A 13,494-nucleotide genomic window follows, 5' to 3' on the forward strand; every position below is an offset into this window, starting at 1 on the left:
CTTAGTTCAACCTTACCCTTAGAGCCCTTATCTAGTTCTTCCTTGATTTAATCATATTTGAATTGATTGATTCTTAATCCTCCACTTGATTCATTCATTCTAATTTAAATACCATTTTTGATTGTTGATTTGATTTATCTTTGATCCCTATCTTATTTGAGCTATTTCTCTTTTGATCAAGGCTTCTTGAACTATTTTTGTATTGAGAAGTTCACTCTTAGATCAGAAGAGTCAACTCATGAATTTAGTAGAAAAATAGTTCTATAAGAAGCCAACTTATGATTTTATTAGAGTCGACCCTTCATCAGGAGTCGACTCATAATTAACAGGAGTTGACCCCTATGTCGGGATGGAATTTTTAATCCAGGACGGTCCGAAAAACTATCACTTCCTATCTCATTCCTTTAGCAACTAGCTGGACAGAAGAGATCCATGTGGATTTTTCGAGCCCTAGTGTTTCATCAAGCATTTCTCCCATGTGTGAATGAAGTTCCAAGTTGACAAATGATCAAGGATAGTCCTCCACAGTGCAACAAGCTCTATCTCAGGTCCCTTCTGCACCCTCACCTCAACCTCCACTGGCAACCCCTTTTAGAACACCCTTATTCTGTAGGGTTGTTTCAACGGGCAAAAGAGTGGATTTTGATTTCTTGGAATGTGAAGGTTTTTCTATTGGGCAGAAGATTAAACTATTGGGATGGAAATTTTTGTGTTCATTAGATGTCTTGACCAATCTTGTAAGAGAATTCTTTGGAAACATGAAGTATGGAGATAGGATCATTGATTCTGAGGTTAGAGGTTTCCGCATTGTACTGGATGCAAATCGATTAGTGAGGATATTGAAGATGTCAATTGAAGGAGGCTCATCTGATCATCTTGAGAATAAGTCTCTTGGTTTGAAGTATACTTTGGATAGAGATGAGGTAGGTGAGTTGGAGGTGAGTGTGAACTAGTTGAGCATTGAGATATGCCTCCTTCATCACATGGCAAGTCAAATTTTCTTCCCCAAGATGGAGAAATTTGACTTTGTATCTAGATGAGACATCATATTTATGTACCATATGATTCGTGAGATTCTCTTCAATCTATCATTACTCATAATACGTCAGATGGAAGAGGTAGCCAACCGATCGAAGGCCTCACTATCCTACGACATGATCCTGACTTTTAATTTTTAGGAGTTTGGAGTAGACTTTTAGGGGGAGACCACTAAAGCCCTAATGTACATAGATACTTACAACAATTGATCACTCTGGAGGAAGGATTTTCAAAAGATTGTTTGTCATTGGTTTTGCAGAGATGTGGCATAAAAAGATAAGGATGATACTAATGATGATGAGGCTCCTACAATAGTGCCAATTGCAGATATCATATCAGAAGAGCTAGCATAGCAGACAGAGACAGCTCTATCTCCATAGATCAGTCATTCAGAGAGTTCAAATTAACTATTTGATAGACTGGATGAGGATGTATTTATCAAGAGAGGCTCCATCTAGATCATCACTTCAGTCTATACAGAGATCCAAAGGTACATATTAAAGATACAACAGGTGAGGACAGATCTGAAGGAGGTTCTATCTTTAGTCAAAGAGGAGTCTGCAAGGTTGATCGAGATGATCACTTCACCCAGGGAGGATATTCATAATCGAGGCCAGTCATCTGAAGATAACAGACCACTCTCACGACCTAGTCAGTCTTGACCTACATCTTAGGACTATTACTCACTTATGATGCTAGGATTCATTTTTTAGAGCTTCAGTGAACCTAGCAATCCACTTTTGGGTAGTTGTTGCTCTATTACATATTTTGCATATACTAATGTTTGCTATCTTTGCAAGCACTTATTTGTAATTATATTTTGATGATCAATGAAATAAAACTTTTTATGGGAAATGCATTGTGTTTGATATTTACACTTGTATATTTGAATAAATTGAAATAAAAAAGGGGGAGAATTAAGAAAAATAAATTTTATAGCATTAACTATTAAAAATAGGGAGAGAAATGACTGTTGAACTTAATAAGAGAAATCATTGATAGACATTTATATTTTGCTTATCTTGATCTAGTCATTTGAGCATTCTTGTAATTTTGTTCATTTGATTTGTCATTCATATTTTGTATGGTTTGATCCTATCATCATTTTTTATAACTAATTGGTGTCCAAAAAAAATTTAAGAAAGTTATCATAATTAGTAACACAATTTTCATAATTGGTATCAGATAGTTTATTTTTACCTTATATTCCATTAATTTATATTTTGGTAAAGGGAAAAGAATGCTTTGTCTCAAATCTATTTTATATAACTATATATTTGATATTATATCTTTGAGATAAATTCTAAGATCAATACCTTTATGCATCAAATTGATTGATACTTTTTAAGAAAAGAAAGACATGATTTTTTTAAAACATAAACATATCTTATGATTTGCTTTGGATGATCTATTCAAAATCATTAATTTAGAAAAAAGTTATCTCTCTTGGATCTCTAAAGCTCAAAGCAATTTTCTAACTACACTTGAGAATTTATTTATTTCATCCATATTATTCAAAAAGGGAGAGAAGTGATTTTGAATCTAAATTGAATTCAAAAAGGAGACAAGCATTATTCTCTTTGATATACATTTTTGATACTCTCAAAAAGAGAGAGAAGTTATAAAATCTGAATTTGATTTGAGTTGATTTTCATGATATCTTTTTAAATTTTTTTCTTGCACCTTTTGATGTTCTCAAAAAGGGGAAAAAGTTATGTTGAGCATATGATTGAGTTGATCACATGCTTCATTATACTTGAAATGATCATATATATATATATAATATATATTAAATTTTGATATCAAATTTATAATTAAAATTCTATAGAAGCATTCATGAAGTACATGTTTATAAATGTGTACTTTTTCACTTTATGATTATATTGGTAAATCAATTGAAACCCTGAACAACCATAGGCAGAAAATAGAAGAAATTTGATGTTTAGAAAGTTCAGGAGTCGACCTCTAAGAATGACAAGTTGACTCTGGTACATGGGAGTTCACTAACATGGACTGTGAGTCAACTCGTGAGAAGCAAAAGAAGACTCTCTCAATAAAGACAGAAGTCTAGATTTTTGAGATTTCTATTTGAGTCGACCTATGAAATGGTCAACTCGATCCTAGATAGGTCAAGTCGATTCATAAAGATGGTGAATCGACTCTCTCAAGAAAGACAAAATATAAGATTTTTAGATCTGAGGGTGAGTTGACTCCTAAAGAGATCGAGTCAACTCATGAGCAGCTCGAGTTGACTCCTAATATAGAAAAGCTATAATGATTAGTTTTTATGTTCTCCTCTAACGGCTAGTTTTTTGCTCTGATGAATAGTTCAAATCTTTTTGCGGTCGAAACTTATTCTCCAGTCATTTTCAAACTTTCAAAAGGCTAGAGAATTATTTGTGAAGTAAGAGAAGAGGATTGAAAAGAAAAATACATCAATCATTGGAGTGTTTATTAAAAATCTCTTAAGAAGAATAAAAGAGAGAAAATTTATACAAAAAATTCAGTGAGCTATCAAGAGTGATCTTCTCTTTTATTAGCTATATCCTCTCAAGCATCAAAGAAGAAAAATTCAAGCCTTAATTGAGCAACTCATTGGCAACTTCTCTAAGGTTAAAAGAGTCTTCATTTTCTATTTTATTTGATGCTGAAACTTTATATCTTGTATTTTTGGATTTTCTTTATGAGTTTTTTTAGAGTGAAAGAAACTTGGGTTAGATCCGTTCAAGCCCAAAATTGGACTTGTAAGATTTTGGTTAATGATTCTGCAAAACTAACTGGATTGATTGTAAATTCAGAAGATAATTGGTGTAAGATTTAGTTGGTGAGCTTGAAAAACTAACTAAATTTGATTGTGAATTCAAATAAAATAATAGTATTGTAATTGAATTGATTATAGTAGAATTTTTAAGAAAATCTTGGAGAGTAGATGTAGATACAGGATTACACCGAACCACTATAAACTTATATTATTTGTGTGTGCCTTATCTTTTTTGCTTTAGTTACTTTGCATTATTTTTATTTTTTGCATTGCTTCTTTTATATCTTAATTCTACTGCAGCACATTGCATACACCTTATAATCACTTAAGTTAGCTTAAATTAAAGTACATAATTGTTTATCTTTTAAATTTACTATAAGTTTTGAAAAATCCAATTCATCTTTCTCTCTTGGGTTGCTAACCTTTTTGGGCAACACCTTCCATAGGTTAACTCCACTTTTGTAGCATTGAATCTCTAAGGACTCCAATTTAACTATGGGAGAATCAACTCCCTTCATGTCCAAAATCAACTTGCATTTTCTACAAGCTATATGAGATCCCCCGATGTAAGAGAGTTGATAAACAGAATGTCTCTCTTCTAAACCAAGTTCTTCCAATCCCAGGACCTTGAGCTTCTTCTTCTGAAGGCATGGATTGTGCTTGACTTCTTGGTGCACAGAGGGGATCTTTGGAGTCTGGACATCTTCCAAGGGATGAGCAAGAAGTTCGTGGAAGACTTTAAAAATCAAAAAATATACAAACTTGTTGTTAAGACTAGTCGGTGGTTTAATGGCTTGTTAGACCTCAGAACTAGGGACTTAGGTAAAGAGGCAATCAAGGTATCACACAACTTTGCAATGGAACCCTTATCCCAAGAAGTGTAGGGAGAAACAATGACTGAGGAATGAAAGTAAGTCATGCGAAGATATAGACATTGGACACTAGTATTTGAAATTTGAAAAATGCATGAACATGGCTCAACGAGATGAATAGAGCAATTTAGAAAAATCTCAAAAAGGATAGGTGGAGAGTCATTGAATGGTACACCTATGGCTATGCCCTAGCTAAGGTCTAATGGTTGGTAATAGGATCATTCTGATTTCTTGAGTGGTGCTTCATCGATGAGTTGTTACCGGACTGAGACCAACCTAATGGCTTATTATTGTACTGATGATGGGGGCTGGGTTTACCAAACCAAAACTCCCAATCATCATTTCCAAGATTTGCCCGCTCATTGGAGGAAGAAAGGTCAGTGAAGTTAGGTTCGTGTGGCGAGAAGTGTTTCGCTATGACCTGAACTAGATAAGTAAAAGGGTCGAGAGAGGGATCTTCATAAAATATACTAAGATCAAAACTAGATAGGTCCTTCCATGTTGTGCTTAGCGACTCACCCTAAAGGGCATTCTGAAACTAGCAACTATGCTAGTAATAGATTCTAGGCTCTAGCAAATTAATGGAAGATTGAATAGACTAATGCTAGCTTTGAAGTGAAGTTCATGGTGAGAAGCCTACTTAGCTTGATCCCAAAGATTCCCTAGCAAGGTGAAACCCTCTCTATGGATATGCCGTAGCTCCATCAAGCCTTGCTAACTATATCATATGAGGGGTATGACATGAAGAACTCATTTTATCTAGCAACCTTCTTTATCGTCCAAGATCCAAGATTGCGAGTTTTATGGGCTAAGGTACTACCTACATCATCTACCATAACAAGACAACCAAATGAAAGCACCCAACTAAGATAGGTAGAGATATCGGACATCTCAGGCAAGAAGGCAAGGAAAGCCTTCAATCGCATGACCTGAGTATGAGGCAAGGATATTTTGTCACGAGATAGGTCAGGCGAAGTAACGGGAGGAGAGGAGAAGATGGAAGAGACCTGCATTCCATCTTCACCTTGGGAACAAAATAGGCTCAAGTCTAGGAGGAAAAGGAGGTTCACCTATTTTATAAGAATGGCCAAACCTTCGACATCAGAAGCATTTTATGGGGTTACGGTAGGAACTCTTGAAGTGGTTGGCTTCTCCACATCTAAAACACCGGTTTCCTTTAAATAGCTTTAATGAGGGTCGATGAGAATGAAGACAAATTTGGTTTCGTGCGAAAGTGGCTACACCTGCATGCCAAGCATTGATGTTGGCCGCTATGTAAGATATCTTTCCGCTGTCCCTCACGATATCCATGAATAAGCATGCTACTGCTCGATGTGATTGCACCTTATCTCTGAAGCCGTCCTTGACTGTGCGTTGCCATCGTAATCTATGACTCTTAAAGGTAACCTAGATCCATTTCCCATTCGACGGAGGAGGGGGAGTTTTCAGAAAATGTGCTTGTTTTCTGATAGAGTTCATGCAAGGTTGATGGAGGCTAGTAGGGATCGGATGCGGACCCAGAATGTCGGTGCACCTATGATGTGAATAGTTGACAACCTGTTGAGTTGGGTCCCTTTGCCCAGTGGTGTCAGGTTGGCTCTCGTGAGAGAAGGGAATCCTCTATTATGTAGCCTTGGTCTTGATCTATTGAGGAAGAGTACATAGTTGTATTCATGGCTCGAGCCAGCAACCGAGGGAGGTTGAACTTGTATGGGTTGCAGTCACAGATGAGGGTGCTCCAAACTATATAGAAAAGGTCAACAGAAAGGCAGTGATGAAGAGCGAAAGTTTTTCTCCCTAGAATTGCCAGACTCTCTCTCTAATCATTTTTTTCTCTCCAACAATACTTTGTGTTCATGGCTCGAGCCGGCAACTGAGGGAGGTTGGACTTGTATGGGTTGCAATCAGAAATGAGGGTGCTCCGAATTATAGAGAGAAGGTCAACAAAAAAGCAATGATGAAGAGCGAAAGTTTCTCTCCCTAGAGTAGCCAGGCTCTCTCTCTAATCATTTTTTTCTCTCCAATTATAATTTGATATTTTTTTGAATAATTAAATTTTATGATTATAAAATTAAAGATATTATCAAATGAATAATAAATTTAATAAATAATATATTAATAAAATTATTTATTTTTAAAAAAAATACATGTGTTCTATCTCACATAGTATTATTAATAGAATCAGATATTCGGATACGAATTATGTAGTTATTTATCCATATTCATATCTATTTTTTATTTTAATATATATAAAAAAATATAAATATTATATTTAAATTTTTATTTATATTTAAATAAATTTAAATATAAAAATAAATATATCTGAACCATTCTCTCCATGCTCTGCAACTACTTTGCTATCAAGTCAGTCTTTTACTAATGGTCCAGTACCAGTCGACCAGCCTGAATTAAAGTCCGAACCAAACCACTCCCGTTTTCTTTCATTTCAACTTTTTGTTTAGAAGTAGTAATAAAGCGATGTACCAAAAACAAAAAACAAAAACAAAGCAAGCCTACTCCTGGAAAAGCCGAGAAAGGAAGAGGGAGAAGGAGGAACGGACGGACGGACGGGAGGATGGGCAAGCTCGGGCTCGTCTTCTTGCCGTTGTGGAGTGCTGGCCACCTGATACCCATGGTAGAGACGGCCAAACTCCTTCTCCGTCACCAAACCCCTGACAATCTCTTCTCCATCAACGTCCTTGTCATCCAACCCCCCAAGCCCGCGTCGATCTCCACCATCTCCTCCTACATCCAGTCCGTCTCCTCCTCCAGCCTCGACATCCGCTTCCAAAACCTCCCCCCCGTCGACCCACCCACTGACAGCCAGGGGGTGGAGGACTTCATCTCCATGTTCATCCAGAGCCACAAGCCCCACGTCAAAGCCGCCATAACCCAATCCTCCATCCCCGTCGCCGCACTGGTTCTCGATATGTTTGGCACCACCATGATCGATGTGGCCCACGAGCTCGGCATTTCGTCATACATCTTCTTCACCTCCACCGCAGCCATGCTCGCCACCTCGCTCCACCTTCCAGCTCTCCACGACAGGATTCCAGTAGAATTCGAGGAACTGGAAGGCGATGTTGACATCCCGGGAGTGCCCCCCGTGCCGCCGCTGTACATGCCGAGTCCCTTCCTGAACAAGAAGAGCCCGGTCTACACCTGGTTCCTCTACCACGGGAAACGATTGCTCGAAGCCAAGGGCATTATAGTGAACACCTTGATGGAGCTAGAGCCCGGGCCACTGAAGGCGATGATGGAGGGCCTCTGCGTGCCAAGCCGCCCCACGCCGGCCATCTATCCGGTAGGACCCGTCATCGCTCTCGAGGACAAGAAAGACAGAGGTAATTCAGAACGGCACGAGTGCATCAAGTGGCTGGATGGGCAGCCACCGGCGTCGGTGGTCTTCTTGTGCTTCGGGAGCATGGGCAGCTTCGGAGCTCCACAGGTGCGAGAGATGGCTCTCGGGATGGAGCGAAGCGGGTACCGGTTCTTGTGGTGCCTGCGAGCTCCTTCGACGGGAAAATTCCGGCATCAGGTCGACGCGAATTTGGCGGAGGCGTTGCCGGAAGGTTTCTTGGAGAGGAATAGAGGAAGGGGACTGGTGTGGCCATCTTGGGTGCCCCAAATGGAGATACTGGCACACGGAGCAGTGGGGGGATTTGTGACCCACTGCGGGTGGAATTCGATCCTGGAGAGCTTGTGGTTTGGGTTGCCGATGCTCGGGTGGCCGCTTTTTGCCGAGCAGCATCTGAATGCCCTCGAGATGGCGAGAGAGATTGGGGTGGCGATGGAGCTCAAGGTGGACAGAAAGGGTGGGGGATTCGTGGGAGCGGAGGAGTTGGAGAGGGGAGTAAGGTGTTTGATGGGGAACTCTGAGGAGGGAAGGAAGGTAAGGGCGAAGGCTGCAGAAATGAGAGGGGCGAGTAGGAAGGCCATGAGCAAAGGGGGCTCGTCCTATGTTTACATGGAGCAGCTGGCGGAGGAAATAAGAAAAGGGACGGTTTGGACCAAATGTTGAAATGCTGCATTTTTTCTCTTGCGAGATATACTGTGCTTATCATATTGAATGTTCCCATGGGTGAGCTTGGTTTCTTGGGGTAATGTTGCATTTGTTATGGCTAGTCATGACATATACTGTACATGCAAGGAAAAGCTTGAATGACAGTGATCGAAGCATCAATGGCTTTGATGTCATTATATAAATGAGCTCCTATTTCTAATTATTGCATATCTTTGCTTAAATAAAAGATAGATCAATCACAATATATCTTGTTTGAAAAATAAAGTATATTGACAGAATATTAACAAGTGGTGGAATTTTTATGCAAGTGAAGACTTCATATCTTATTATTCAAGGTCCATAGTGTTCATGCAATAAATAATATATCTTTTCTATAAATATGCCAACAAGCATGACAACAAAAATGACTATTTATGATGATAAAAATCATCAGAAACATCAATTTCATCATAAAAAAAACTTCAGTGATGAAAAAACATCATCATGATGCTCATTGCAAAAAATGCATTGCTAAAGGTATGTGGTGACGAAACAAATTTTTCATCACTATATTTATAGTTATAGGGTTGATAACATATTTATTATCAAATGATAAAATATTTAGTAATAATTCTTTATCATAAAAAATAGAAAATAAAAAATTTTATCATGATATGATATACTTATTATCACCAAAAACTAATATATGGTGATATAGGTGAACTTGTCATAAAAAATAATTATATTCTTGATGATATTATTTATCACCAAAATTTTTAAAAAATGTCCAACCAAAGTGTACTTCCTCACTAAAAGATTCATCAATATATTGTATGCAAAGTTTATACAGTGCAAAAAGCTCAAACTTTGTAATAAAAATATTTCATTGTTGAATGCTATGGTTATTTTATAACAAGTCAAATTTCGCATCAATTGCATTTTTGCTAATCGCATGGTGAAAAATCACTTCTTCACTGGATGTTATAGTGATTAGTAATGAGTCAAATTCTATCACTGGATATTGAATTTAGTGATAATGAATTCATCACTAAAATATTACATATGTGACGAACATATGGTAGCAAAATTATTTTATCATCAAATATAATGATAATTTTGTGATGAATTAAACTTCATCATGAATTGTTCATTTTGTGGTGAACAAATTTCATCATCCAAATTGTTACAATTTGTGAAAAGAAAAATTTAACAAAAATATTTTGTTATTAGATGTTAAGACAATTTTATGATGAGTTAAATTCTTTTATTGATATTTTTTACCACGACTAATTTTCTATAAATATAATTGATAATATAATCAATACAGTTCATAAATTGGTATATGGGGAGTTAATATCTCATTAGAAAACTGTGGCCATGGTAATTTGTTTCTTCCCACCACCACATGTTTTTGGACCAAATAGAAACTCTAGTACATTTATTAATCAAATTATTATTTCAAGATCACTTTATACTTCATTAATTTATTTTGTGCAAGAAAAGATTGAGAAACTACAAGTTACATAGTATAGAAGGGATGATCCTCTCGGGCTGCAGGCTGGTCTACTCCTTCATGGGGAGGGGGCAGAGGTGGTATGGTCATGTAAGTGCAATGGATTTTGAACCAACCCCAAATATATTTCAAAATATAGATATTGCAAAGATGCAGATATCTTGAGGATTTTGGAATGGCAATCCCATAAGATGGTCATATAACTCCATAATCAAGTTTCAAATAACCCTCCTATAGGATGGGTATGGAACTTGACTATACTGTTTGATGAGTATAACCAAGCGTTTACACCATATCTTAACAGTCAAAATGGTGATCAAGAGTGACTGCGATATGGATTAAGTTGATACAATTAAAGTAGACAAAAATCACAAAACTCTTATCAAGACTAAATAGAGTTTGACTGTAAAATTATACTTAGAGTGAGGACTCCATGCGAAATAAACAAAATTCAGCCCCCAGGTGAAGAAGCAAGCCAAAAGGTCAAGTTTTGAGTCATTAGCCGATAGGAGGACGAGATAATCATATCGGCCTCAGTTTTTCAAGAATGGAAGATTATATTATAGATCAAATGATGGGCGATAGTCCACACAAGCTATATTAAAGGCCAATAAATCATGATTTTGGATTTGATGATTGCAGAATGATCATGCTTGTATACGTACATAGTAAAAGGATGATTGGCAATAGTTATTAGAATCGCCATGGATGGAGATCAAACATGGGAAGCAACTGCCAGAGTGGACAACTATAATATTTAATGATAATTACTAAATAAGTGAAATTGTCCTATATATTAAACCCCTCGATAATCAATTTAATGAATCTTTATCTTTTATCCTAATGTTAATCTACCCTTTATCCTAGGAGAGTATGCACAACTTAGCTTTCCAATGCTACATCCTTATTATAATCCATTGATGCATCTTTACCGTAGCCTAGCATTGCATTCTTATTGTAGGCTCAGGAGTGGTGCTCCCAAACCTTAGAAGGTCAGATGAGGAGCCATGGTGTTGGCTTCATGAGTCTAGGACCGGTTTGATTCCTAGTACTAGGATCGGTTTGGTCCTAGGGTAGAGGTTCGGCCCTCTACGGTCTTGAGGCCTAAGGATTGGGGCCTTGAAGCTTTTGAGGCTCAGTAGATTTAGATCTTGAGTGGGCTAATCCATGTTTGGATTAGGTTTGGATCCAAAGGGGTGAGAGCATGTCGAGTCATGGGTATACATGGGCTTGAGTTGAGTGCAATCATATTGGGTTAGCCATGGAAGTTTTTAGACTAGGATTTGATCTATTTATATAGGCATATATATATATATATATATAACTAGGTCAAATATTGAGAAAATAAAAAAGAACTTTTCTCCCTAACTCTCTCCTCTCTCTCTCTATGTTTCTTCACACCACCAAAGGCAAGAAATTATAAGGTTTTTTGCCACCCCATCCAAAGAAGGAAAGAATCAAGGGGAGGCGCTAGGGTTTCTAATGCCTCCATCTCCTAGCCTCCAAGGCTCTTGTACCTAAGATCTTAGCCACCTAAAGGGGGGTCTCTACATCCCTCTTCTTATTGTGGTGGCTGCTTTTCGGATCCAAGAAGGTGCACAAGGAAAACCTTACAGGTGCTAGGGTTTGTAGTTGCCTGCCATATTTAGTTTTCCTCTTCTTGCCACTATTGGAAATTATGTCCCAAAGCCAATCGTCAGTCTGTTGATGGTTGAGTTTATTATTATAATTGTATATAAATTATTAAATTAATAAATATTATTTGATTTTTTCATCACTTGTACATCTTATTTTGAACTCCTATTATGTGATGAAGTCCTTAGGACTATTTGATTCGATATAAGAGGATATATCGTTTAGTCCTTAAACTTTAAGTCCACGATCAAATGATATACTATTATTAGAACGATAGCTATATCAAGTATAGATCATTATGTGCCATGTACATTGGTTGTCCTCTTAATCAAGGAGTGTGGAGACACTGGCATGGCATGCAAGTGAGACGTAGAAATACATCTCACTAAACGTGACCAATTGCTGAGCACTCTACTGTCAAGAGTAGCTCACGAAGGATATGGGTATAAGTATTTCTCTGATCTGAAATCACCACAGTGACTTACAAGTAACTCACTGTGCTTTGGTCTGGACTACCTGAATTTCTAATTCAGTAATGAAAGATTTCTGGACACAGTCAAGTACTTGCGAAGTCGGTGTATGAGTCAAGATGGAATTAACCCCTCTGAATAAGTAAGAGTTAATGTATCAATGTATTTTAATTTAGTAAAATCTTGATCGGGATAATCTATGTGATGGATTTTGAAAATTGAAATACAATGTGGATGACCATATTAGGGTTGATAGTTAAATCCTAGGTCACCTTGAGTATTTGGGTCAAAGAGATGAATTATACGATAATCATATGTCAATAGGTTCTTGAATGATATTTTGTAATCTTTTGACCTATCCAGATATTGGGTATCATTGCTAGATGATCATTTTGATTGGTATAGGAAGATTATCCTCATACTATCGGTTTAGATTCGAACCTATGGGATCACACTCAAAAAAAAATTCTGACTGATCATATGGCGATTAACAATTAAGAATCATTTTAGGATAAAATAGTCAATTCAATTGATGATTAACCCTATGCAAAAATTATAATAAATTAATTCACTAATTGTTAGTGAATTATAAAAAGATTAATTAGTAATTAGATTGCTAATTAACTCAATTTGATTTAGTATTAAGTTTTGGATCAAATCTAATTGAATTGGATTCAATTTGGTTTGATCCAATTAGGTTATAAGATGACCTAATCGCTAAGGGTGTTTGATACTTAATATGATCAAAATTTAAGCTCGATTAATTTTTGATTTGATTAAAATTTAATCGAAATTATTTGCTACATAATTATATTAGGTTTAGTGATCCAATTGGGTTTAACCTAATTTGGTTGGGTTAAGAATCTAATTGGATGAGAAAATAATTTGAATTCGAATCCCTTGCACCTCCTTTCTCTACGTCCTATTTTTCTTCAGATAAGAAATATTTTTATGTGATTTTTCTCATACCCAAAAGTATTTTCCATATCCTCATTTGATTATTTTTGAATTAAAAATTAGTTGATTTAAATTTGAGTTCAAATAGGTTTGAATTTGAATGAAAACCTAGAGTCCAAATTGAATTGGACTTTCCTCTTCATGCCACCACTTTTCTCCATACATAAAGTATTTTTACGTGAGATTTTTTATATCTTTCTAATATTGGTCGACCCCTCTCTGAGTTTATAAGATAGGAATAAAGT

General features: G+C 36.7%; 1 protein-coding gene across 1 annotated transcript; it reads left to right on the forward strand.

Annotated features, from left to right (window-relative positions):
• Positions 1–7,139: 7,139 nt before the first annotated feature.
• On the forward strand, positions 7,140–8,902 carry LOC105061559 (malvidin galactosylase UGT88C3-like). The gene has a single exon (XM_010945646.3). It carries the CDS (start codon positions 7,247–7,249, stop codon positions 8,690–8,692), a length of 1,446 nt encoding a protein of 481 aa, XP_010943948.2. The 5' UTR covers positions 7,140–7,246; the 3' UTR covers positions 8,693–8,902.
• The last annotated feature ends 4,592 nt before the right edge of the window (positions 8,903–13,494 follow it).

Source organism: Elaeis guineensis, chromosome 6 (assembly GCF_000442705.2).
Source record: "Elaeis guineensis isolate ETL-2024a chromosome 6, EG11, whole genome shotgun sequence".
Classification (NCBI taxonomy): domain Eukaryota; kingdom Viridiplantae; phylum Streptophyta; class Magnoliopsida; order Arecales; family Arecaceae; genus Elaeis; species Elaeis guineensis.